The sequence below is a fragment of the Bos javanicus genome, chromosome 9 (assembly GCF_032452875.1).
Source record: "Bos javanicus breed banteng chromosome 9, ARS-OSU_banteng_1.0, whole genome shotgun sequence".
Taxonomy (NCBI): domain Eukaryota; kingdom Metazoa; phylum Chordata; class Mammalia; order Artiodactyla; family Bovidae; genus Bos; species Bos javanicus.
The window spans coordinates 100572884-100596985 of record NC_083876.1 but is presented as its reverse complement, the minus strand read 5'-3'; the positions used below and the strand labels follow the sequence as shown (position 1 = coordinate 100596985).

Below are 24102 nucleotides of genomic sequence, written 5' to 3'. Positions count from 1 at the left end.
CCTGTATCGGTCCCTTTGAGTGCACCTTACTTGGAATCTAACCTTCTTGGATGTTTATATTCACGTCTTTCATTAAACCTGGGACGCTTTCTGAGAAATATTCTCTACACTTTGTTTTCCTCTTCTGAGACCCCCACAGCACGTGTGTCTGTTCACGTGGTGGCCTTCCACAAGTCCTCTGTGCTCTGTTCAATTTGAGCAAGTTTAAAGTCTTTTAAAATCTTTGTCTATTGACGTGCCGTCAGTTCTTTCTCAGGGAGAGTCTGTGTTGCTCTATTTTTTTCCTTTGACTGGGCCATACTGCACTGTTTCTTTGTGTGCCTTGATTTTTTTTTTTAATTGTGTATTTGCATGTAATACATAACTCTTAAAGCCAGATTCTTTCCTTTCTCCAGGATTTGTAATTTTTCATTTGTTTTTCCATTGCTCTAGGCTCTGTGCAGAGGATCAGCTTAAAAGTGTAAGCTCCAAACGTTCTTAGGTCTTTTCTAAGCTTGTGTCTTTACCTGAACATACATGGTATATGCAGATGCTTTGGAATGTCTTTAATGCCTGGCTCCCAGAGGGGAAAAGAGAGAAATGGAGGATGGGGAAAAAGAGGAGTACACTTTTAAATCCCTTGACAGTCTCTTTAGCCAGAAGAGAGGAACAGGTGGGGGAAGTGCAGCAACAGTGGTGACCCACCTCCTCATTTACACCTCTGAAATCAGAAACAGCAGTCAGTGACCGGATCGCAGGCTCTTGATATTTGGAGGCAGAGGTCCTTTTCACCGACCTTGACTCCCACAAGCTCTGTGCAGGCTGCTGCAAGAATGCTGCACAGCTGCCTGCCATGGAGTGGGGAGCGGAGAGCTGGCACTGTGCTAGGAGCTGAAACTGACCAAAATTAACTGTAATTTACCATCCAGATGTTCCCTGGAAGTTTCAGTCCTTCAGTAGGCTCCAGACTTTCAAATAATTACATCCAACAGATTCTGGCAGTGCAATTATTGTCTAGTGAAAGTGAAAGTGGCTCAGTCACATTCAACTCTTTGTGACCCCATGGACTATAGAGTCCACGGAATTCTCCAGGCCAGAATACTGGAGTGGGTAGCCGTTCCCTTCTCCAGGGGATCTTCCCAACCCAGGGATCGAACCCAGGTCTCCCACATTGTGGGCAGATTCTTTACCAGCTGAGCTACCAGGGAAGCCCAAGAATACTGGAGTGGGTAGCCTTTCCCTTCTCCAGCAGATCTTCCCGACCCTGGAATCAAACTGGGGTCTCCTGCATGGCAGGTGGATTCTTTACCAGCTAAGCTACCAGGGAACCCCTTTGTTGTCTAGAGGGGAGACTAATTTTTAAGATTCTCTTCCCCCCTCAGGCATCTTATAATGTATTTCCCCCATTAGTTTGTATTTCCTTATTTTACAATATATAATTTTTTACTCAGACTCTATTCATTAAACATCCTTTGATGTAATAAAGTGAAGTAGCATCAGTTGTTTATTCTAAATTCCAAAATTTTATCCATAGTGCTAATTTTTATTGCTTTGAAATGCAACAAAACTAGATCTTTAATATTTTGCTCCCTCCTCTGATTTTATATGTATAAGTAGTGCTTCCTTTCCTTTGAAGTGAGCTTTACCCTCATTTAAAGTTCTGATGGTTTGATCCTTACATACTGCACCACCACTTCTGGAACTTTGTCAAAGTAAATCTGTGGAACAGATCTTTTAAAAATAATTGTGAAGTGTTTCATCCATGTAACTGTAGGTCCATACAAACTGCTTAAATAGCTTATTGGACTTGCATGTAATGTGTTGAAAAGTCAAAGTTTTACCTGACAACAAAATGAATGACGAATATAAAGGAAGGAAGTAGCCATGTAGGGGAGTGGCTTACGTTGGCTCAGCCACTTGATAAATTTCCCGGAATGTTATGATCCAGTTGACATCAAAGTTGGTAGCTTGAAATCAGCCATGGGTTAAGTGTTTACACCACAGAAACCAGCAAAAGCTACAAATCAGAGTTTTATGTATTTTCCTTCAGAGCTGATCAACAGTTACTTACGGAGCACTGAACTCCGTATCCGTCTACCAATGTGAGGTCACCGAGCTTGGAATTAAGAAGAGATGTGCAGCAGCGCACCGTTACATAGCCTTTCTGTCATAGATGCAGTAGACATGGCCTCAAGGGGGCAGATCACAGTAAAATGTCATAAAATGATTAGAGAATGGTGAGTTTTCAATATTTATTACCTTTAAAATGTTTGTTTATATAATTAGGTTTTTAATAATGACTATTTTAACAACCAGCTTGCAAAATTCTTGAAAATTTAATAATTGGTTCTTTCAAGCCTGTACAAGCTGATTTTAATACATCATAGGAATATTTATACCACAGAGATTGGAATGAACAAATTAGAGCGTACTTTCCCACAGGAGTCATTTGTTAAACTTTCACCAGCTTACCACTGGAGATAAGTCCTACAGTGATTCCGAGGTCCTCCGAAAATCAGTGAAAATTTTAGAGGTTCAGTTGTCCTGGGTCATTGCTTGCAAAGTAATATGAAAATTACTACCTCATGCACCTCCCACTACAAAAGAGTTAGCATACAGCTGGTGGTCTGTTCAGGTCGGGAAGAAGCGTGTTCCAGCCCTGAGAATGTTCTCTGTCCTGTGTACTGGGCGATGCAAGAGGCTGGGCTTTGGACTTAGAACCAGCGCAGTCTGCCTGTAACAGACCCGGGCCGTGAGGCGAGTGACTTCGCTTCTGGTGCCATGTGACCCGGCGTGTCCTGTGATGCAGATGTGTCAGTGATGAGAAAGACAGCTACCCGAGGGAGTGGGGAGGACATGCCTGGGCCTGAGGTCACTCATCTGGCTGTCTGTTGGTGACCTTTGCTTTCTGCTGATGGTAAATATGCAAGTTTCCCGGCAGTGGCCCGCTACATTAAGGACATCCTTAAACTAAAGTGACTTTTTTTTTTTTCTATGAGTCTGTGAGAGCTTTAAAAATGTTATTCAACACTTAGAGTATTTCCTTACCATTTGTGCCTGTTACCTACCATTACACACAGATACCTATGTATTTTGCTAGTGTATGGCACACACCACAGTGACAGTGACCGCTGGTGCCGCCTGGAGTTGTTGTGTGATCTGGGCGGCCGCAGGCGGCTTTACGAAACAGGTGTCAATCCAGATGTTCCCGGACAAAAGGTGATACTTTGAAAAAGTGATTCAACTCTTGGAATAGCTCAGCATCACTTACATTTGTTATCCCATATTCAAATGAAAGGTCTTTGATGACTCTTATGTGTGGATTTCAGACAAACACCACGAAAATAATGACATCAGCCACATCTATAGGCTCATTCACCGTAAAACAGAATTTCAGTTTTGAAGATGTTTGCGACTGTCTTTAATGGTTACTTTATCCCTGCAGACAGGACTGCACTCTGAGCCCTCGGGCTGACGTCTCATGCAGCAGGCATCCGGCAGCACCCCCTGAACATTTTATCACTTTCTCAGCCACTGTGGGTGCTTCTCTGGTCAATACAATAACATTAACTTACCCTCAAGTCAGTGGCTGTGACATTTCTAGTATGAAAAGCTCTTACAAGCAATTTGGGGCTTTTAAAGGGGGCACCATGTCTATGTTTAAAATATTCTTTTCTCTATAAAGAGAATGATTGGTCTCAAAATAACCTTGCAGCTTAACTGGTGCCACAGTACTGTTGGCAAATGTTCTGTTGCGTAAGGAGGGTCAGTTCAGTTCAGTCGCTCAGTCGTGTCCGACTCTTTGCGACCCCATGAATCGCAGCACGCCAGGCCTCCCTGTCCATCACCATCTCCCGGAGTTCACTCAAATTCAGGTCCATTGAGTTGGTGATGCCATCCAGCCATCTCATCCTCTGTCGTCCCCTTCTCCTCCTGCCCCTAATCCCTCCCAGCATTAGAGTCTTTTCCAATGAGTCAACTCTTCACATGAGGTGGCCAAAGTACTGGAGTTTCAGCTTTAGCATCATTCCTTCCAAAGAAATCCCAGGGCTGATCTCCTTCAGAATGGACTGGTTGGATCTCCTTGCAGTCCAAGGGACTCCCAAGAGTCTTCTCCAACACCACAGTTCAAAAGCATCAATTCTTCGGCACTCAGCTTTCTTCATAGTCCAACTCTCACATCCATACATGACCACTGGAAAAACCATAGCCTTGACTAAACGGACCTTTGTTGGCAAAGTAATGTCTCTGCTTTTGAATATGCTATCTAGGTTGGTCATAACTTTTCTTCCAAGGAGTAAGCGTCTTTTAATTTCATGGCTGCAGTCACCATCTGCAGTGATTTTGGAGCCCCCAAAAGTAAAGTCTGACACTGTTGCCACTGTTTCCCCATCTATTTCCCATGAAGTGATGGGACCAGATGCCATGATCTTAGTTTTCTGAACGTTGAGCTTTAAGCCAACTTTTTCACTCTCCTCTTTCACTTTCATCAGAGGCTTTTTAGTTCCTCTTCACTTTCTGCCATAAGGGTGGTGTCATCTGCATATGTGAGGTTATTGATATTTCTCCCGGCAGTCTTGATTCCAGCTTGTGCTTCTTCTAACCCAGCATTTCTCATGATGTACTCTGCATATAAGTTAAATAAACAGGGTGACAATATACAGCCTTGACGTACTCCTTTTCCTATTTGGAACCAGTCTGTTTTTCCATGTCCAGTTCTAACTGTTGCTTCCTGACCTGCTGCTACTGCTGCTAAGTCACTTCAGTCGTGTCCAACTCAGTGCGACCCCATAGATGGCAGCCCACCAGGCTCCCCCATCCCTGGGATTCTCCAGGCAAGAACACTGGAGTGGGTTGCCATTTCCTTCTCCTTCCTGACCTGCAGGATAAGGTAAATTATTAAAGCCAAAAGAGTGATCTTTTATCCTTTTTTTTTTTTTTTATTTACAGTTTGACCCTGTTCCTTTGGAGTAGATTCCTCCCTCCCATGAGTCGGAGAATCTTCTCATAAGTCAGTTTCATCTTTTTCAGTGTCTTTAGACATAAACGGTGCAGCTGTAGGTTGAGAAAATGAGTCAAATAAGCTCCCCTTTTTAAAGGCTAATGACCTATCCTTAAATATAAGAAAATATACTATGTATGAATTTTGTTTTTAGGATAAAATAATTAAAATATTAAATTCTAAATAATAATAGTTTGGGGTGAAGTGTACATTTTTCTGTGTCTGTGTAGGTGCAAAGAACTTGGGAATCCAAAGTAGCTAATTATCAGATGTTATTGAAGTTGCAGAGGCTGGAGCAGGGGTGTCCAAAGGCCGCAGATGCAAGTGCTGCAGAGCACTGAGAACATGAAGAGCCTCTGAAGGCTCACATACTGATATCTTAAAGCAGTGATCTTAAAACATTTTAGAAAATATTAGGATACAATGGATGCATTCCATGTACTGTAGGAGCATTATGTAGCCTTTGAAAAATACAATGTATATTTGTGAAAAATAAGAAATAAGTGAGTTGGATTTTAGTGTTATTATGAAAATAGTCTACTCGTGAGCCCTCTGAATGGTCTCTGGGATGCCAGAGGCCTCTGGACCACATGTTGATAATTGCTGTTACTCAGTGAAAATGATGACATTTATCCAAAGCTGGACTTCCACCTATGACAGTGAAGAAGGAGCAAAGTCTTTCCCCAAGAAGCAGTTATCAATTGGACAGTAATGGACAAAACCAGCCACTTTAGTCTCTCAATGTCAACCAAAGGCATACAGCAATTCGAGAGACATTCATAATTTGAAAACTGACCTGCAGTTTTCAGATAAATTCAGGTAAGAACCGTGGCTATTCATCATGTTATGGCCTGGAGCTTCTTCCGTTGCGCCCCGTCCCCTTGGTTGGAGCAGAGGCTCTGACAGCTTCTCTACAAGTTGAAAGCGTTCATTCAACTTGGAGGCGCCACCATCTTTGGAGTTTTGGAGGCCAGTGAGTGGGGGAGGGCTGGCAAATCTCAGGCTGCGCCAGCCTGAGATCTCGGTGAGACTGAGACAGACACGCTCCTGACTGAGGACATGCACACGTTCCTGGAGAAGCTTCGGCGGTCCCCCTTGGAAAGGGCCCAGACAGCATAGAACTCGAGCAGACCTGAAGAAGGTTGGGATTCTGGGCATTGTCCCCTTCTGCTGGACAGATCCATCAGCAGTTGATGGACAATGCAAAGCTTCCTGTTAGAAATTAGACATCTTGAATAAAGCAGACTCCTGGAAAGATAAAATCACCAAAACTGACATAACAAGAAATAGAAAATCTAACAGGCCTTAGTAATTAACATATTTCCACAACCCAGAGCTTGTTCTCCCATGGCTGTACTGATGAATCATATCAGGTGTTGTAAATGGAGTTACTACCAATCCTTCTCCAACTCGTTTCGGAAAGAGAGGAGGAAGAAAAACTTCCCAGCTCCTTCTTTGAGTCATGTATTAACCTGATAAGAAAACCAGACTAAAACATCACAAGACAAGCCTCCCTTGAACATACATGCAATAACCCCTAAATAAAATCAGGAAACCAAATCTAGTAACATATTAAAAATATGGTATGACCCTGTATCAATACCAGTTTGTTTAATAGCAGTAAATCAATTATTTAAACTTATTAGAGTTAACACAATTATCTTAATACAGACAAAGGTTTTGATAGAAATCAATATCCATTCATGATGAGAACTGTCAGAGAATTAGGAGACGTGAACTGTTAACCTGAGCAGTAAAAAACAGGACGTATCCAGGTTTAAGTGGAAGAACTAAATCCTTTTCCCACAGATACATGATCCTGGATGTGGAAAAATTTCAAATATTCCACAAAAAACTGCTAAACTAATGAACGTGTGAGCAAGGTCTCAGGAGACAAGGACTGATATAGGAAAAAAATCAAGACACAAAAATCAATCCGTTTCCATCTACTAGAAAGGAACAGTCAGAAATTAAGAAAATACTTTTATTCATAATAGCCTCAAAAAATTAAAAAGCTTAGGAATAAATTTAGCAAAGAAACACAAATTTCATACACTGAAATCTATAAATCTTGCTGAGAGGGAGGAAAGAAAAGTCTGAATAAATGGAGACAGATGTCATGTTCATGGGTTGGGAGAATCAGTATTGCCAGGATGACAGTTCTCCCCAAATTAATCTATATATTCAACTCATTACCTCTCAAAATCCAGGAGGGATTTTTTTATACAAATTGAGAGGTTGATTGTAAAAGGTAAAGGACCTAAAAGATCCATAATAATTACAAAAGTAAAGTTCAGTTTTGAGGAGTTACATTACTTGGTTTCAGAACTTACTGTACTAATGGTATTTCAGCTCTGTTGTCCTGCCTTACAGATAGGTCAGTGCAGCAGAATTCAGAGTCCAGGTAAAACCCTCACGTGGTCAAATGATTTTCAACAAAGATGTTGAAACAATTCCTTAGAAGGAAGCATAGTTGTTATAGAACAATTGGATATCCAGATGCAATATTTAAAAATACCCTTTCCTCACATTATAAACTAAAATTAATTTAATATAGATCATATATCTAATTGAAAGAGCTAAAATTTTGAAATTTGTAGACAAAATAGGAAAAAAAAATTCATGATCTTGGGTGGGCCAAAGAGTTATTTTATACAATACCTTAAGGAGGACCCTTAAAATAAAAAAAATTGTTTTGGAAAAATAGACTTCATTAAAAACATATCTAGAATATATAAAGATTTGTTAAATTCAATAAGAAGATAGACAGCCCAATGTATAAACAGACAACAGATTTGGATATGCATTATCCCAGAGAAGTATGCAAATAGCTGGTAAGTCTTCTCAACACCATTAACTATTAGGGGAACGCAGCGAGATGTTGTACAGTCACCCAGTATGAAAGAAAAAGGACAGACACTGTCCAGTATTGATGACGATGAAGATAAACGGATGTCTGTGCAATTCACTTTTGGAAAAGTAAAATGGTAATGGTGCTTTGGAAAACAGTTGATCAGTTTCTAAGAAGGTTGAACTTTATTAATATTCATCAATCTACTCTTAAGTGTCTATCCAGGAGAAAGGAAAGTGTGTCCATACAAAAGATATGTATCCAGTAGTTCCTAGGGGGCATTGTTCAGAATAGCTCCAAATCAAAAACAGTTAAAATGTCTATTAGCTGGCAAATGGCTAAAATGTGATACACCCATATAATAGGAATACTATTTGATAATAAGAAATACTGATACATGTTCTAACATGGATGAACCTCAAAATATTGTGCTATGTGGAGGAAGCCAGATACAGCTAGTTTTGTATTGTGTGATTCCACTTACTTGAAATGCCCGGAAAAGGTGAGTGTGTGAGAACAGAGACGGCCCTGATGTGACTGGCTGTGGTGGGAACAGGGATTGAAAGTAAAGGGACATAAGGGGACTTGGGGGGTGGAGGGTCTAAACTGGATTGGTGAGAGCCCGTCACACCTCTGTAAATCGACTGGAATCACCGAGTTGTATACTTATCATGGGTTAATTTTATGGCATGTAAATTGGGCTTTAGTAAAGCTGCTAATGAAAAATCAATATCACTGCATATGTCTCAAAGTAGCTACTTTTAAACACACTGACCATATTTCTACAAACATTTCTTAGAGAAAATGTGACCTCAATTTTTTCACAGATCTACATTTTAAGATGCAGGTTTACAGATGACCAGTAGGCCTGTTGAGGGGAAAGGTGAGGTTCTTTTGTTAAAAGCATTGTTTAGTCTACTGATCTATGTTTAGTTTCTCCTTATTTGCCTAAAGATTTAATGACGGAAGATGGCTAGAAGATTTAGAGAAATGATTGTCCTGCTAGCCATTCATTCACTCATGGGGGATAATAATGGAATAAAAAAGAATAGTAATCTAACAGGAAATAAAAACTTTTTCATTTCCTCCTAAAATACTGGGGACATGTTGTTTTTTATATATTTAATGGACTTGTCTACAAATATCAGGATTTAGTATTTTATCATCTCACAGTATTAAAACCACCTATCAAAATCTTTTTTCATTTTTTCTTCTTCCTGTAACATCAGTGAACATTACATTTTCCTTCTAAGTTGATGATAAGCAAATTATCATGATACTAGTTGCCATTTTGGCTTCAAACCTCCAGGTTATTTTTATATTAATATCTGTGTTTCCATTTCTACAGCCTTGAAGGTATGGTTGTGAGGGTTTATATTTTGAAATGTTCATTTGATTTTGTTTACTGATTTTTAACTACTGTCAACATTTTATGAAAATATTTTCTGGTAAATTAGAAGAGCTCGTGATGTCACATATGGATGGATTCTTTGGCCTATCTTAGACAGTTGTTCACACTTTATATTCAGTGTAGCTGTGGCTTCAGTCTGTTACACAGATACTGATTTCATTTGTTCTGTACTTTTGGTGCTATTGTTCAGTTGCTAAGCCACGTCCGACTCCCTGTGACCCCGTGGACTACCGCACGCCAGCTTCCCTGTCCTCCTCTCTCTCCCACGTTTGCTCACACTCCCGTGCACCGAGTTGGTGGTGCCATCCAAGCATCTCATCCACTGTTGTCCCCTTCTCCTGCGCTCAATCAGCATGAGGGTCTTTTCCAATGAGTACTTAACTCAAAAATAAGTACTTGCTGGAAGGTGTACTTGGATGTTCTCCAGGAAAATTTTTGCTGCATGGGCTGTTTTTCCTAAGGCTTTAAAAAATCATTAAAATGATGTTTAGATTGAAGATGGTTTCTTCTTGTCTTTAAAAAAAATTTCTCTTTAACAAGCATCAATATTCCCGTTCTGAAATTGCTTAAATTTTTTTCTTGTTTGTTCATCCTATTAGAAAGTAAGCTCCTTAAGAACAAGGATAAATGCCCGGCACATACTGGGTCCGTAGTGCACATTTGTCGAGTAAAGAAACGTTTACAGGACCACAGTGCCGAGTAAGAAGTGCCTGCTGTTGTGAACGTTTTGGTTGCTCACTTGATGGTCACGAAGGACTCAAAATCTGGGCTCCATGTCCGTTTCCTCTTTGCCGTGACTCCTTATCCTTTCACGTGTAAGTGAGCGCCCTGGCCGCTTGGTCCTGAGTGTGCACCGGGAGTGCAGACTCGTCCCGGAGTTGTGGGTTCATAGGACGGTCTAGGTCGGGGCCGGGTCCTCCACTGGCCGCCGGCCTATTCGGGACTTGGTCGCCGAGTGGGAGCCAGCCGTGGGCTGAGAGAGAAGCTTCGCCTGCCATTTGCCACGGCTCCCATCGTCGCCTGGCCCACCGTCACTCCCTCCCGTCCACCGAAGGACAGACACCTTGGGGACCACCGCTCTCCTGTTCCTGTTTTATTTTTGCTTGTTTGGCGGCATTGGGCCTTCGCTGTGGGTCTCATTCCCCAACCAGGGGCCACTGAGTCAGCCTCCAGGGGCCACCGGGGAAGTCCCCAAGTCAGGGGCTTTGTTACTTTGTGATTGTTCTTGTGGAAAGAAAACTATTTTTCAGTGTCAAATTATGTGGACTGGATGTTGCTTCACTTCAGACTTCAGATCAGTTCAGTTCAGTCGCTTAGTCGTGTCCGACTCTTCACGACCCCATGAATCACAGCACGCCAGACCTCCCTGTCCATCACCAGGTCCTGGAGTTCACTCAGACTCACGTCCATCGAGTCGGTGATGCCATCCAGCCATCTCATCCTCTGTCGTCCCCTTTTCCTCCTGCCCCAAATCCCTCCCAGCATCAGAGTCTTTTCCAATGAGTCAACTCTTCACATGAGGTGGCCAAAGTACTGGAGTTTCAGCCTTAGCATCATTCCTTCCAAAGAACACCCAGGACTGATCTCCCTTAGGATGGACTGGTTGGATCTCCTTGCAATCCAAGGGACTCTCAAGAGTCTTCTCCAACACCACCTTTCAAAAGCATCAATTCTTCGGCACTCAGCTTTCTTCACAGTCCAATTCTCACATCCACACATGACCACTGGAAAAACCATACCCTTGACTAAACAGACCTTTGTTGGCAAAGTGATGTCTCTGCTTTTCAATATGCTATCTAGGTTGGTCATAACTTTTCTTCCAAGGAGTAAGCGTCTTTTAATTTCATGGCTGCAGTCACCATCTGCAGTGATTTTGGAGCCCAAAAAATAAAGTCTGACACTGTTTCCACTGTTTCCCCATCTATTTCCCAAGAAGGGATGGGACCAGATGCCATGATCTTAGTTTTCTGAGTGTTGAGCTTTAAGCCAACTTTTTCACTCTCCTCTTTCACTTTCATCAAGAGGCTTTTTAGTTCCTCTTCACTTTCTTCCATAAGGGTGGTGTCATCTGCATATCTGAGGTTATTGATATTTCTCCCAGCAATCTTGATTCCAGCTTGTGTTTCTTCCAGTCCAGCGTTTCTTATGATGTACTCTGCATATAAGTTAAATAAGCAGGGTGACAATATACAGCCTTGACGTACTCCTTTTCCTATTTGGAACCAGTCTGTTGTTCCATGTCCAGTTCTAACTGTTGCTTCCTGACCTGCATATAGGTTTCTCAAGAGGCAGCTCAGGTGGTCTGGTATTCCCATCTCTTTCAGAATTTTCCACAGTTTATTGTGATCCACACAATCAAAGGCTTTGGCATAGTTAATAAAGCAGAAATAGATGTTTTTCTGGAACTCTCTTGCTTTTTCCATGATCCAGCGGATGTTGGCAATTTGATCTCTGGTTCCTCTGCCTTTTCTAAAACCAGCTTGAACATCTGGAAGTTCACGGTTCACATATTGCTGCACTTCAGACTTAGAGGCCGTCAAAGGCAGTCAGACTTTTTGCCCAGAGTTATGACAGCAAGTGAGCCGCGGCCGGGCTCCAGAGCCCTGTGCGCACTGAGCCTCCTGCTGAGCTGCCTCTGGGGCGCCCCGCTCCGGCCGCTCCACCGTGCAGCACTCACCCGGGCCGTGTCTTCAGGGTGCTGGCCGTTTCCTTGGGCAAGAGAGCTCGATGGAACTTCCAAATGCGGGAAGCAGGAAGCCAGGTTCCCTTATCCTAACCAGTTCACTGCGCTCATTAATCCCCTCAACTGAAATTGCTGAATTCCCTAAATGTAATGGACTTGACATTCAGTTAGCAGAAACTGTTTGGCTTCCGAGTCTGAAGAAGACGTAGAAGATAGAGTCTTAAGTCTGTGCACAAGGTGAAAAAGCCAGATGTTAGGCTGTAGATAGCACTTTCCTTTCACATACCTTAAACTGGCCATCAAACCAAAGGAGGAGTTGGTCTGTATGAATACTAGCAGCAGAGCATCCTTTGCACGCTCGAGTTGGAGAAGCACTCGGCAGAACCGACGGAAAAAGCGAAGCGGACGTGTATATGCAGACGTTCGAATGTCTGGACATTCGAGCTCTTCTTCCCTTGAACCAACTTCCGGGTCGTGGTGGTGATTGGACAGTGCACGGCCCCGGAGGGTCGCAGCCTGGACGCTCCGCTTAGTGCTGCAGTCAGCGTGTGCGCATGAGCGCTACCTGCCGGCGTCCGTGCGTTAATCACCCTTCACTTTTGACCCCCGTTTACTGAACTTCTTCGATAAAAATCTAAAAGAGTTAGAAACGTATCTGTCTCTGCAACTTTATAATCTGTTAATTTGTTGTGATGATTAAATCAAATAGTTTCATCTTCAGAGAGCTTTAGAAAAGAATAAGAGGTTAGGAGTTAAGGAATAAGTGAAATTTTTTTAATCAAGTGACTTAAGTATATAACATAAAGTCTATGTTTTCCCTATAACATGGTTACATTCTTACGGAAATCAGATGTAATATTCAAATCATTATGGAACAAATATAACAAAAATGTATAAGAAATATGTGTTAACAGGTAATACAAGAATAGCTACTGTTTACTGAACACATACTATCTGATAGTTCTAAGCTTGCTAATTCTGAAAAAGTCCCCAGGTAGAGGCAGTGTGCGTGCATGCTAAGCCGCTTTAGCTGTGTCTGACTCTTTGCGACCCTATGGACTGCATGCCAGGCTCTTCTGTTCGTGGGATTCTTCAAGCAAGAATACTAGAATGGGCTACCATGCCCTCCTCCAGGGAATCTTCCCAACCCAGGGATCTAACCCGAGTGTCTTGTGTCTCTTGCATTAGCAGGTGGGTTCTTTACCTCTAGCACCACCTGGGAAGCCCTTTGATGTCTAATTTACTATAAATTCTGAAGCATCCAAGGGGCATGATCAGTTCAGTTCAGTTCAGTCACTCAGTCATGTGTGACTTTTTGCGACCCCATGAACTGCAGCATGCCAGGCTTCCCTGTCCATCACCAACTCCCGGAGCTTGCTCAAACTTATGTCCATTGAATTGGTGATGCCATCCAACCATCTCATCCTCTGTTGTCCCCTTTTCCTCCCACCTTCAATCTTTCCCAGCATCAGGGTCTTTTCCAGTGAGTCAGTTCTTTGCATCAGGTGGTCAAAGTATTGAAGTTTCAGCTTCAGTATCAGTCCTTCCAATGAATATTCAGGACTGATCTCCTTTAGGATGGACTGGTTGGATCTCCTTGCAGTCCAAGGGACTCTCAAGAGTCTTCTCCAACACCACAGTTCAAAAGCATCAATTCTTTGGTGCTCAGCTTTCTTTATAGTCCAACTCTCACATCCATACCTGACCACTAGAATGATAGATGGGGATGGATGGAATATTTTTGAAAGATAAACTGGGTGGGTCAGTGTGTGTGTGTGTGTGTGTGTGTGTGTGTGTACATGATTTCCAGGGCAGATACGGAATTCAGGGATCAGCTTAGAGGCTACTGGTTGATATGTGCTTTGGGACTATACTTAATATTATTTGTGGAAATGGGTGGTAAGCTGTAAATCTAAAAAAGATTAGAAAAAAAGAGGAAATGCCAGGACTCAGTGGTTTAGTTAATAAGAATGTTGAAGGAGAAAGAAGAATCAGTGCCCTGTCTGGACCTGTGGGACACGCCTTTGTCGGTGTTAAGGTAGATGAGGCTGTGCTCTGGTGTGGTATAGAACACGTTAGAAACTTGGTGTGTGAAGTGTGTACTGATGGGGGTAGTAAGACAGGTTTCCTTGCTACAAGGCCCAAGAAGGCAGCAGCGGTAAAGGCTGCCTCCCAATGAGGGGTCTGGAGAGGGGTCTCCAGCCCCCACCCGCATCCTCTGGAAGGGCCACGTCAACACATTTTCTCTGGGTCAGAACTAAGTCCCGGGCACGGGTGCTCACAGCCGGCGGACCTAAAGTGGCGCCTTGGCCGGTTTGTTTCTCATACCCTGTTGGTTACACGGGCATAGTCTGGCCATGTAGCCAGCCTCGCAGGGAGAGCCCGTCAGAGGGCCTCACCTAGACCAGGCAACCCGTCAGTCTTATTACCAGAAAGCAGTGCTGTCCTGCTGGTGGAGACAAGCCCGCCGCCTCCCGGGTCCGTGGTGCCGAGCAGCCTGTTGGCGGGAGTGGTCTGTGCCTTCACCAGGCCGTGCAGACACAGCTGTCATGTCAGCAAACGCAGAATGCTGGCACCTGCCCGACAGCACAAGTGCGAATGGCCTTTTGAGACATTCGTGCAGATTGTGTCATTTAGAATATTGCAAATACTACAGTCTCATTTTTAGGCATATGTGTTGGATAAGATACAGTGTAGCCATATTTTCAGGCATTACTATTTGAAAATCTCTAAAAAGGTAATCATGAAAATGATCAACAAGCTGTGGTGTTATTTCATTTCCCTCCAAAATTGCTACATACATACATCTAACTCTAAATATATTATGTTTCTTTACCTTACAGAGGTTTAAAACCAAATTTTTAGACATTGCAAGAGGAAGCATTGCAAATACCCTTCTGGTTTCCAGAGACTGAATGACATGTTCTATGTTTTTCAGAAACTACCCAGAGCTTCTAACATTATTTTTTTTTCTCCCTCCCTTCTTCATCCCCCAGATGAATCAGCTCCTAAGGAAGTCAGCAGGGTAAGTAATGTGAATATAATTTTTTTTACCACAATATAGAAAGTACATTCTTTTGCATATTTTTTCAGTGCTCTAACACGCTAAAGTGTTAGAAAAATAACTACAAAACTGAGTGCCCTCTCCAAAGCATCACTCGTGAGCGTGGAGTGAAGCCAGTGGGGAGAGAGGTGTCAAAGCAGAGGGCTCAAACTGATCACAGCGAGCAGATGCGCCCCGCGTGGCCTGCACGTGCTCAAGAGCTTTCTGCTGCCAACAGTCAGAGGCTGAGCGAGTGCATGTTAAGACGGGATTTCTGGCTTCTCTTGAAACACCGGAAGGTGAGGCCGCGCCTCTGTGGCGTTCCCAGGTGGGGACAGGTGCTCCGGCCGCCGCCTCATGGCCCCTGCCCAGTGGCTTCGTGCTGCCTGGCCGGCCCTGCCTGCGAGTTCATGCACCTTCACTCTGAGAGAGCAAAAGGTGACTCCGCCTGGGTCGAGGGCGTGACTTTCGTCAGTACTTTCACAAATGTTAAATACACTGTTTTCACACCCAAGAGAAATGCTTTAAGAGACTTAGCAAATTTAAGAGCTTGTGGGGTGTGGTATCAAAAGCTGTTACAAAATGATAATTCTGTGATTACACATAAAATGGATCTTATAATTCTGTATCCTGTTGACAGATAAAGATCTTAATAGGTGGAATCAGTGTTGAAAATAATCAGTCAGAATTATACCTGATACAGCTTTGTGTAAGTGATCACTCTATCATATGATAGAAACTGAAGTACTGTTAATCAGAGTCACATATTCAGATACATTGCTTTATTCTGTATTATCTGAAGAAATGAATCTTTAAAATGACCAGGGCTATTGCTGGAGACCGGGCAGGGTTCCCCCTGCCCATCGCAACCTAACAGACTTAAGATTCTGGAAGTCTCAGGGTTTTCCTGGGTTTGGCACTATTAGCTTTGCGTGTTCTGGGCTCGCAGTTGGAACGTTCCCAAGTCTGAGTGTTTCAGCGTATATCAGGGGCAGAGAGATCAGCCTGGAATTTTTACAGCTACTGAGAGCAGCAGAAACGGCTGAAAGCAATGTGTGAGGATAACAGAGGATCCTCACGAGTGGACCTGGACTGTCATGAGATACTGAGGTGTTGGTATTGGTAAAGCCACTGTCTCAGAGCTCTGAGGTGGTACCACCTGTTTATACATCAAGGACAGTACGGAAAAAGCTGCAATACAACTTAGCCATCACATTCTTGTTGTAGAATAGCTTTCATTCATAGTGAATCCCTAACCTCAACTTAGCCTTTAGAAGCCTGGAAAGGTTTTAGATATTGCTGTTCTGAAGGGAAGTGGGAAAGAGATGCCCCAGGAGGTGGTTCCAACCCGCCCGCATGCCTTCCTTCCGTCCTGTTCCGTTGGCAGCGGAGTGGACAGCGGTCCTCCTGCTCCCTGCTGATGTCACTGCCCTGACTCTGCTCGCCCGTTTAGTGGGCTACCTTCCAGTGTCCCCCCGTTTAAAGCTTTTATACCACAGTGTCTGTCATCAGTGAGTTTGTTGCTGCAGTCCACGCTTTCAGTTATTCTTGCCAGGCTCTATTTGGGGAAAATAGCTGTGTGAACAAAGAAGAGTCCTTTTGGTTGAATGCATCTTTGCATAGTTTAATTTTGCACAATATCGCCACCAGGCATTGTGGGTGCAGATGGCGGCGTGCGTCGTATAACAGTGCCTCCTGCTGGGTGAGCGGAGAGGAGACGCAGACGACACGGCGTGCCATCTTTAAGGCCATGAGAAGTGAGGAGCGGCTATACACAGTGCTTTTCTTCTTTGCTATTGTTTTATAAGATTCTCCTATTTTATGCCGGATTTAGAGAAATGCATCTCCAGCTGAGAAGTGCTAAATACATGAGCTGATGATCTAGAAGAGTATCGGTTGCCAGGATCCTTACGTGTTTTTTTTTTTTTTTTTTTCCTGAATGTACTCCAGATCTCGGTCAGTTCTGATATTCAGAATTTGCTTTATAAAATGGCATACCAATGTTTTAAGTTAAAGTGAGACTTAGAAATACCTTGTGCAACCTTGGGGATCAAACTAGTCAGTCCATCCTAAAGGAAACCAGTCCTGAATATTCATTGGAAGAACTGATGCTAAAGCTGAAACTCCAAAGCTTTAGCTACCTGATGTGGAGAACTGACTCGTTGGAAAAGACCCTGATGCTGGGAAAGACTGAAGGCAAGAGGAGAAGGGGATGACAGAGGATGAGATGGTTGGATGGCATCACTGACTTGATGGACATGACTTTGAGCAAACTCTGGGAGACAGTGAAGGACAGGGAAGCCTGGTGTGCTGCAGTCCATGGCATTGCAAAGAGTTGGATATGACTTAGTGACTGAACAATGAACAACAAAGTGTTTGGTAGAATTTACTAGTAAAGCCATCAGGTCCAGGGCTTTTCTTGGTCAAGTTATTTTTCTTTTGATTCAATCTCCTCCTAGTTATGAGTCTCTTCAGATTTTCTTTTTCTTCACTGTTTAATCTTGGTGTGCTTTATATATCTCAGTTCAGTTCAGTCGCTCAGTCGTGTCCTACTCTTTGCGACCCCATGGACTGCAGCACTGCAGGCTTCCCTGTCCATCACCAACTCCCACAGCTTACTCAGACTCATGCCCATCAAATCAATGATGCTATCCAATCAATATCAAAACTTACCAAGTTCTGGAGTATATTTAGAACAACAACAAAAAAAACTTACAGATTGTGGCAACTGACACTTGTCTAGGTCATCAGCCATGTATTTAGCATTTCTCAACTTACATTTCTAGGAGATAGTGAAGGACAGGAAAGGCTGGAGCGCTGCAGTCCATGGAGTTGCAAAGAGTCAGACGTGACTTAGCGACTGAACAACAACAAGTGCAACCTTTAGGTGGATGGTGACTGGTCACAGGGCACATCCACTGTCGAGAGCTTGCTCTCCAGGGAGGCAGATTCTTGCTCTCCAGGCAGTTCTGATTGTTGTGAGATACGTTGCACTGGGAGCCAAACAGACTCTCCTTAACTGCTATCTGCTAGCATTGTTTTGACTTTTGTAGCAACTCAAAAAAGGCTGGGATGTACAGACTGCTCCACATGCTGCTGCTGCTGCTAAGTCACTTCAGTCGTGTCCGACTCTGTGCGACCCCATGGACGGCAGCCCACCAGGCTGCCCCGTCCCTGGGATTCTCCAGGCAAGAACACTGGAGTGGGTTGCCATTTCCTTCTCCAATGCATGCAAGTGAAAAGTGAAAGTGAAGTCACTCAGTCATGTCCGACTCAGCCATCCCATGGACTGCAGCCTACCAGGCTCCTCCGTCCATGGGATTTTCCAAGCAAGAGTACTGGAGTGGGTCACCATTGCCTTCTCCGATCCACATGAGAACTCCTCAAATAGAGGGACTGCATTCTGTCTTTCCAAGGGAAACACACTCACTCAGGTTTTTCCCATACATCTCCTTAGGGTTGGGTTGACATTCTGACAAAGCCTACTGTGTTGTCAGTATATTTTTGGAAGGTGGCAGCTGTGGCACGACATTGTAGACCAACTGTGCCTTGACTCCTGATAAGACAGGGTAGGCCAGGTAGTTCTTGTCAGCTCTGTGTCTGTAATAGGATTTAGGGAGAATCAGCTTTTCAAAGAAACTCCAGGACATTTATGGTTATTGATCTTTTGGTACACTAAGATATTTTTGACATGTAGTCAAGTCAGATCAGTAAGACTTCGGTCCTTTCTCCTCCTCTTTCTTCCTCTCTTGGTCCTTCCCTCCCCGCCTCCCTCCTCCTCCCTACTTCTATTCCATAGACAAATACTTAGTGAGCATTTGTATGCCAGGCATTGCTCTAGGTTCTAGGAATACAGTGCAGAATGGCACCCCAGTTCTCATAGTACGGGAGGCGGTGGTGGAGACAGTTGAAAATTTTTTTTAAATGACAAATGCATAGAATAAATAAATACCTAGAAAGCAGAATGATCCAATAGAGAGTGATGGTGGGTTAGGAAGGGGCTACTGTAGAGACAAGGCCAGGGAAGAAGACGGGCTGGGGGTTTGAGTGTGTAGCCAGTGATGCCTTCCAGGTAACCGGGAAGACATTACAGGGGGTGGAGGAAGGAGACCTGCTGAAAGCTGGGGGACGTGCACTGTGGCAGAGGCGCAGCCAGCACAGGCCCTGGGCAGGGAGGCCACGTCGCAGGATGCAGGCACTCGGGCCAGGACTGAGAGTGGGGGACAGAGCCTTGGCCACAGCCGTCGGGACGGGGCCTCTAAGGATGCGTGTCAGTCAGAGCCTGTAGTCAGTACAATTAGTCTTTTCTTTTACTATTATTGTTCTTGATGTAAGTGGCTCCAGCTTATAAATCAGAAAGATTTCTGACAAGAAAAAGGAGAGAAAACATCAAGAGAAAAAAAAATATTTGGGTGCTGAGTACTCGAATATGACAAATTTAACCAGCTCTAGAATTCTTGGGGGCTTCCCTGGTGGCTCAGTGGTAAAGAATCTTCCTGCAGTGCAGGAGATGCAGGCTCGATTCTGGGTCGGCAAGATCCCTTGGAGAAGGAAATGGCAACCCACTCCAGTGTTCTTGCCTGGAAAATTCTATGGAGAGAGGAGAATCCTTGGGTACTGTCTTGGCCCCTCAGAATGTTATCAATATGTTTCAGTATAGTCTTAATTTTCATTTAGCAGTCTTAGTCTTACGAAATATGTGCTGAAGAAGAACGCTAAGATCTGAGATTACTTGGTGAAAAGACGTAAGTATTTTATAATACATACTTCAGGTTGATAAGTTGGTTTATCAAATTATTGTTCCAGTTAAGATTTCATTCTAACCCAATTTAATTAGCAGTCATTTCTCTTCTCATGTGTCAGTGGCATGATGTGGTTTTACTGTTTTCATTTAAAGGAAATAAACACATTGCCACTTGTTAGCTTTGTTTCCTTTTGTGTGAACTGCATCTAAGTTTCACGTGTGATACATTCAAAAGAACTTCTCTGGAACAGTGTAGATCACACAGATCTGAATTTGTGCTTTGCCAGTGTTTATCTTGGTGACCTTTTAAAATGACCTTTAAAAACCTCAAATGTGAAATGGGAATAAAATCTACCAAACCTGAGGTATGCAGTCAAAAGAAGATGAAAATGCATAGTCTTTTATTCAGTTTTGGAATACCAAAAATAAAATTTTTAAAAGCAGAGGGAATTAATGAGAAGAAATTAATGGCCCACAATTTAAAATATAGGTTTAATTAATAATGCAAAAGATATTTTCTTAAACAGATCAATAAAGTAGACGGTTTTGGCAATCTATTCAAGAAATAAGAAAATAGCAAACATTAGGGGATGAGAAAGGGAAGATAACTATAGGCAAAAAGGAGATTATTAATAATTTAATAAGGAATCATATTAATATATACTAATGCATTTGAAAATTTAGACATAATGGCCAATATTAAGGAAATTATAAATTATTAAAGTTTATTGAAGGAAAGTTAAGAAAACTAAATATCTTGTTAACCAGTGAAAAAAACTGAAAAGTTGGTAAAAGTCCCCTTACAATGCATGATGCTTAAAAGTTTTTACTGGATGAGTCCTCCAGACATGAAAAAGGAGAAAATTTCTACATAATATAAAGTATGTATTTCAAAAGCTAAGAAGATAATTTATCTCAGGAGGGAAGTTTATTCCTAAAACAAAAATTAAAGCATTCTACAAGATAGAACACATATTGACCAGTGTGCAGACGTAGGTGTGGGAATCTTAAGTACATAAATACAGCAGCACTCCCAGTGCCAAGGGTGGTGACAAGTGGGGGACAGTGCAGTGATCCTGGGAAGAGATGCAGCTGGTGGTGATGGCGGTGCGGAGGTTTGGCAGACTGAATTCTATGCATATTTGGAAAGTAGAGTGAACAAGAACTGCTGATTAATTGGATGCTTGGTATAGAAAGAAAGACAAAAAGCGAAATGATAGCTTTGGGTTTTTGCTTGAGCAGAAGGAACGTCAAGGTTGCCAGCACTTAGATGGGGGTGTTTGCCAGAGCAGGGAGAGGGGTCACCGCTGGCTGCGGAGTCTGAGACCTTTAGTCGATTTCTAAGCTGAGATGTTGAGCAGTTAGTTGACTATTGAGTCTGGAGTTCAGGGGAATGATCTGAGTTAGATATACAAATTTGAGAAGCCTTAGTAACAATATGGATGATTAAGAACCCCAGCGTATGGGATGGTATGTGAAGTGCTGAGACTGCGTGAGCTCACCTAGGAGGTGAGTGTGGTTTGAGGAGAGAGGATGAGGCCACAGTCCTGGCACAGGGCGTTCACAAGTCTTCGACGGGAGAAAGGCCTGTGCAGACTGGATGGAGGGGTCCTTGGGCAGGAGGCGAACCCAGGGCCTGTGCCTCCTAGAGTGGAGGAGAAACTGTCCAGGAGAGCAGTCACTGGTGTGTTAAACGCTGCCAGCATTTCAGGGAAATAAAGCCCGAGAGCTGGCATTTGGATCTGACGGCGTGGAGGCCACGGGCGACTTCAATTAGAGCTGTTCCACTGAGCGATTAAGAGTTGGGGGGCGGGGGAGGAGAAATTGCAGGCGGTAAATACATACAATTGTCTTTTGGAGTTTTGCCTTAAAAGAGAGACAAGAAAGTGTGTGGTAGCTAGACAGGGAGTCAGGTGTAATTGACACGTGACTTTGATTACTTTCAGGAGCAGAGCAGAATGATTCAGTTATGCACACACTGTGAAATGATCATCGCTACAGGCCTAGGTATCATCCGTCGCCGCATGGTTATGAGCTGCCTCTTCCTGGCGATGAGAACTTTAAGATCTACTCCCTCAGCAGCTTTCAAATATCCAGTACAGTCCTATTAATCGTAGTCGCTGTGCTGTATCTTACAGCCCTGAGACTTATTTTGTGACTGAAAGTTTGTGTCTTTTGTCCACTTTCACCCATTTTGCTCACTCCTCAGCCCTGAGATATTGTTTTTAAAATGTTTCATTTTTATTTTAAAAAAAATGGAATAAACAGCAACAAATGCATACAAAGGGAAATAATCCAGTGGAGAGAAAATGTGATGATTTGGGTCAGAGGGGTCACTTGGTTGCGGCCACAGTTCTTGAGTCTCAGAGGCCTCCCCCACCTTCTGCAGCCTCCCCAGCGAACTTCAGTCTTTTCCTTCACAGAAGACTCACTTTTATTCACTTTCAGTTTCTTTTCACAGCGTATTGTTTTTTAAAATAATTTTTAATTGGTTATAAGAAAAATATAACCAAAGATACAAATAGAGGAAGAAACAGAGGAGGAGAAATAAAAATTGGGATCGTCAGTACTTTTCTATGAATAAGCAGACTAGCTGGCTGTTAAGCTTCCGGTTATGTGAACCTGAACCTGAGTCAGTCTTCATTTGTGTAAAGCTGACCTTAGAAATAAAACAGTTGTTTTACCAGCAAAGTCCTTTGTGGGTTTTTGTTTTTTTCAGGAATAACCGAGATTTGTAATTTGGGATAAGCATGCTATAGCAGAAGCTATACGCAAACCTAGACAAAGAAGACGAATGCTCTTTTATAAAGGAAAGAGGGGAAGCTTGGAAGGGCTGTTGACAAGCACGGAGTCCATTGTAGGAAACTGGGAGTGTAGTGGCTTTTCATTGGCTGAGCTGTTGCTGGGTGGGGAGAAGATCTTGCGTCCTTTCCTGGGTAGCTAGGTGGTAAGGAACCTTCTTCCAGTTGGAGATGCAGGGTAGTCTCTTCCTGTTTGGGGTCTGCATGAGTGCTCCCTCTTCTGGTCTTGCCCACTCGTTTAATAAGGTATCCTAAAAATAAATAAATACGGTATCCTTTATTCATTTCTGCGTCTCTTAGGGAAGGATACCTGTCAGTTTTTATTATGGTTATTAAATTTCATGATAATGCAAACCTATTTATCTGATTTTATGTCAATCTTTAGGAAGTTTCAAAGATTTAATAGTATGTTAATACTATTAAAATGTGGTTCAGTGTCAGTAAGTGAAGGTGATACACACATGACTAGAACAGGCAGTGAAATAGTGGAAGTCGCTCAGTCGTGTCCGACTCTTTGCGACCCCATGAATCGCAGCACGCCAGGCCTCCCTGTCCATCACCATCTCCCAGAGTTCACTCAGACTCATGTCCATCAAGTCGGTGATGCCATCCAGCCATCTCATCCTCTGTCGTCCCCTTCTCCTCCTGCCCCCAATCCCTCCCAGCATCAGAGTCTTTTCCAGTGAATCAACTCTTCGCATGAGGTGGCCAAAGTACTGGAGTTTCAGTTTTAGCATCATTCCTTCCAAAGAACATCCAGGGCTGATCTCCTTTAGAACGGACTGGTTGGATCTCCTTGCAGTCCAAGGGACTCCCAAGAGTCTTCTCCAACACCACAGTTCAAAAGCATCAATTCTTCGGTGCTCAGCCTTCTTCACAGTCCAACTCTCACATCCATACATGACCACTGGAAAAACCATAGCCTTGACTAGATGGACCTTTGGGATACTCCAGGCCAGAATACTGGAGTGGGTAGCCATTCCCTTTTCCAGGGGATCTTCCCAACCCAGGGACTGAAGCCAGGTCTCCCACGTTGTAGGCAGATTCTTTACCAGCTGAGTCACAAGGGAAACCCAAGAGTACTGGAGTGGGTGATCTGCCCCTTCTCCAGGGGATCTTCCTGATCCAGGAATCGAACCGGGGTCTCCTGCACTGCAGGCAGATTCTTTACCAATGGAGCTATCAGGGAAGCCCAAGAGTAGGCAGACTCTTGTAGAAATACCTGGAGTAGTTTTTCACGTTCCCTATGCCCTGCCTCTAGCTGACAGTCCTGGGACTCAGGTGCTGTGACCCAGTGGAGAAGCAGACAGAAATCATGTCCTCTAAAGTCTCCCTAAGTGCAGTTCCTTTAATCAGGCTTTGGCTAAGAGGGTCTTTGAACACCTGGATATGACACTTGCAAACGAGGACCTGGAGGACAGGCAGGTCACCACCCCATTGATTATCAACCTAACTGTAGGACTGAGAAGCCAGAGGAACGGCAGACATGGAATGTTCCAGTCAGGTAATGTGAAATTCTGGCATTTTGAATTTGAAATAGCAAACAGCCTAACAAGGATTTAGCCCTGAAGCTGGGAAAGATTGAGGG

At 43.3% G+C, this 24102-nt stretch overlaps 1 protein-coding gene across 5 annotated transcripts in view; it reads left to right on the top strand.

Annotated features, from left to right (window-relative positions):
• The window catches only part of PDE10A (phosphodiesterase 10A), a 582319-nt gene that overhangs the window by 459594 nt on the left and 98623 nt on the right, over positions 1-24102 (top strand). For all 5 annotated transcript variants that reach the window (XM_061428524.1, XM_061428522.1, XM_061428521.1 and 2 more), the window contains one exon: positions 14923-14951. In XM_061428524.1, coding sequence (XP_061284508.1) covers positions 14923-14951 — 29 coding nt within the window. The remainder of the gene's footprint in view (positions 1-14922; positions 14952-24102) is intronic.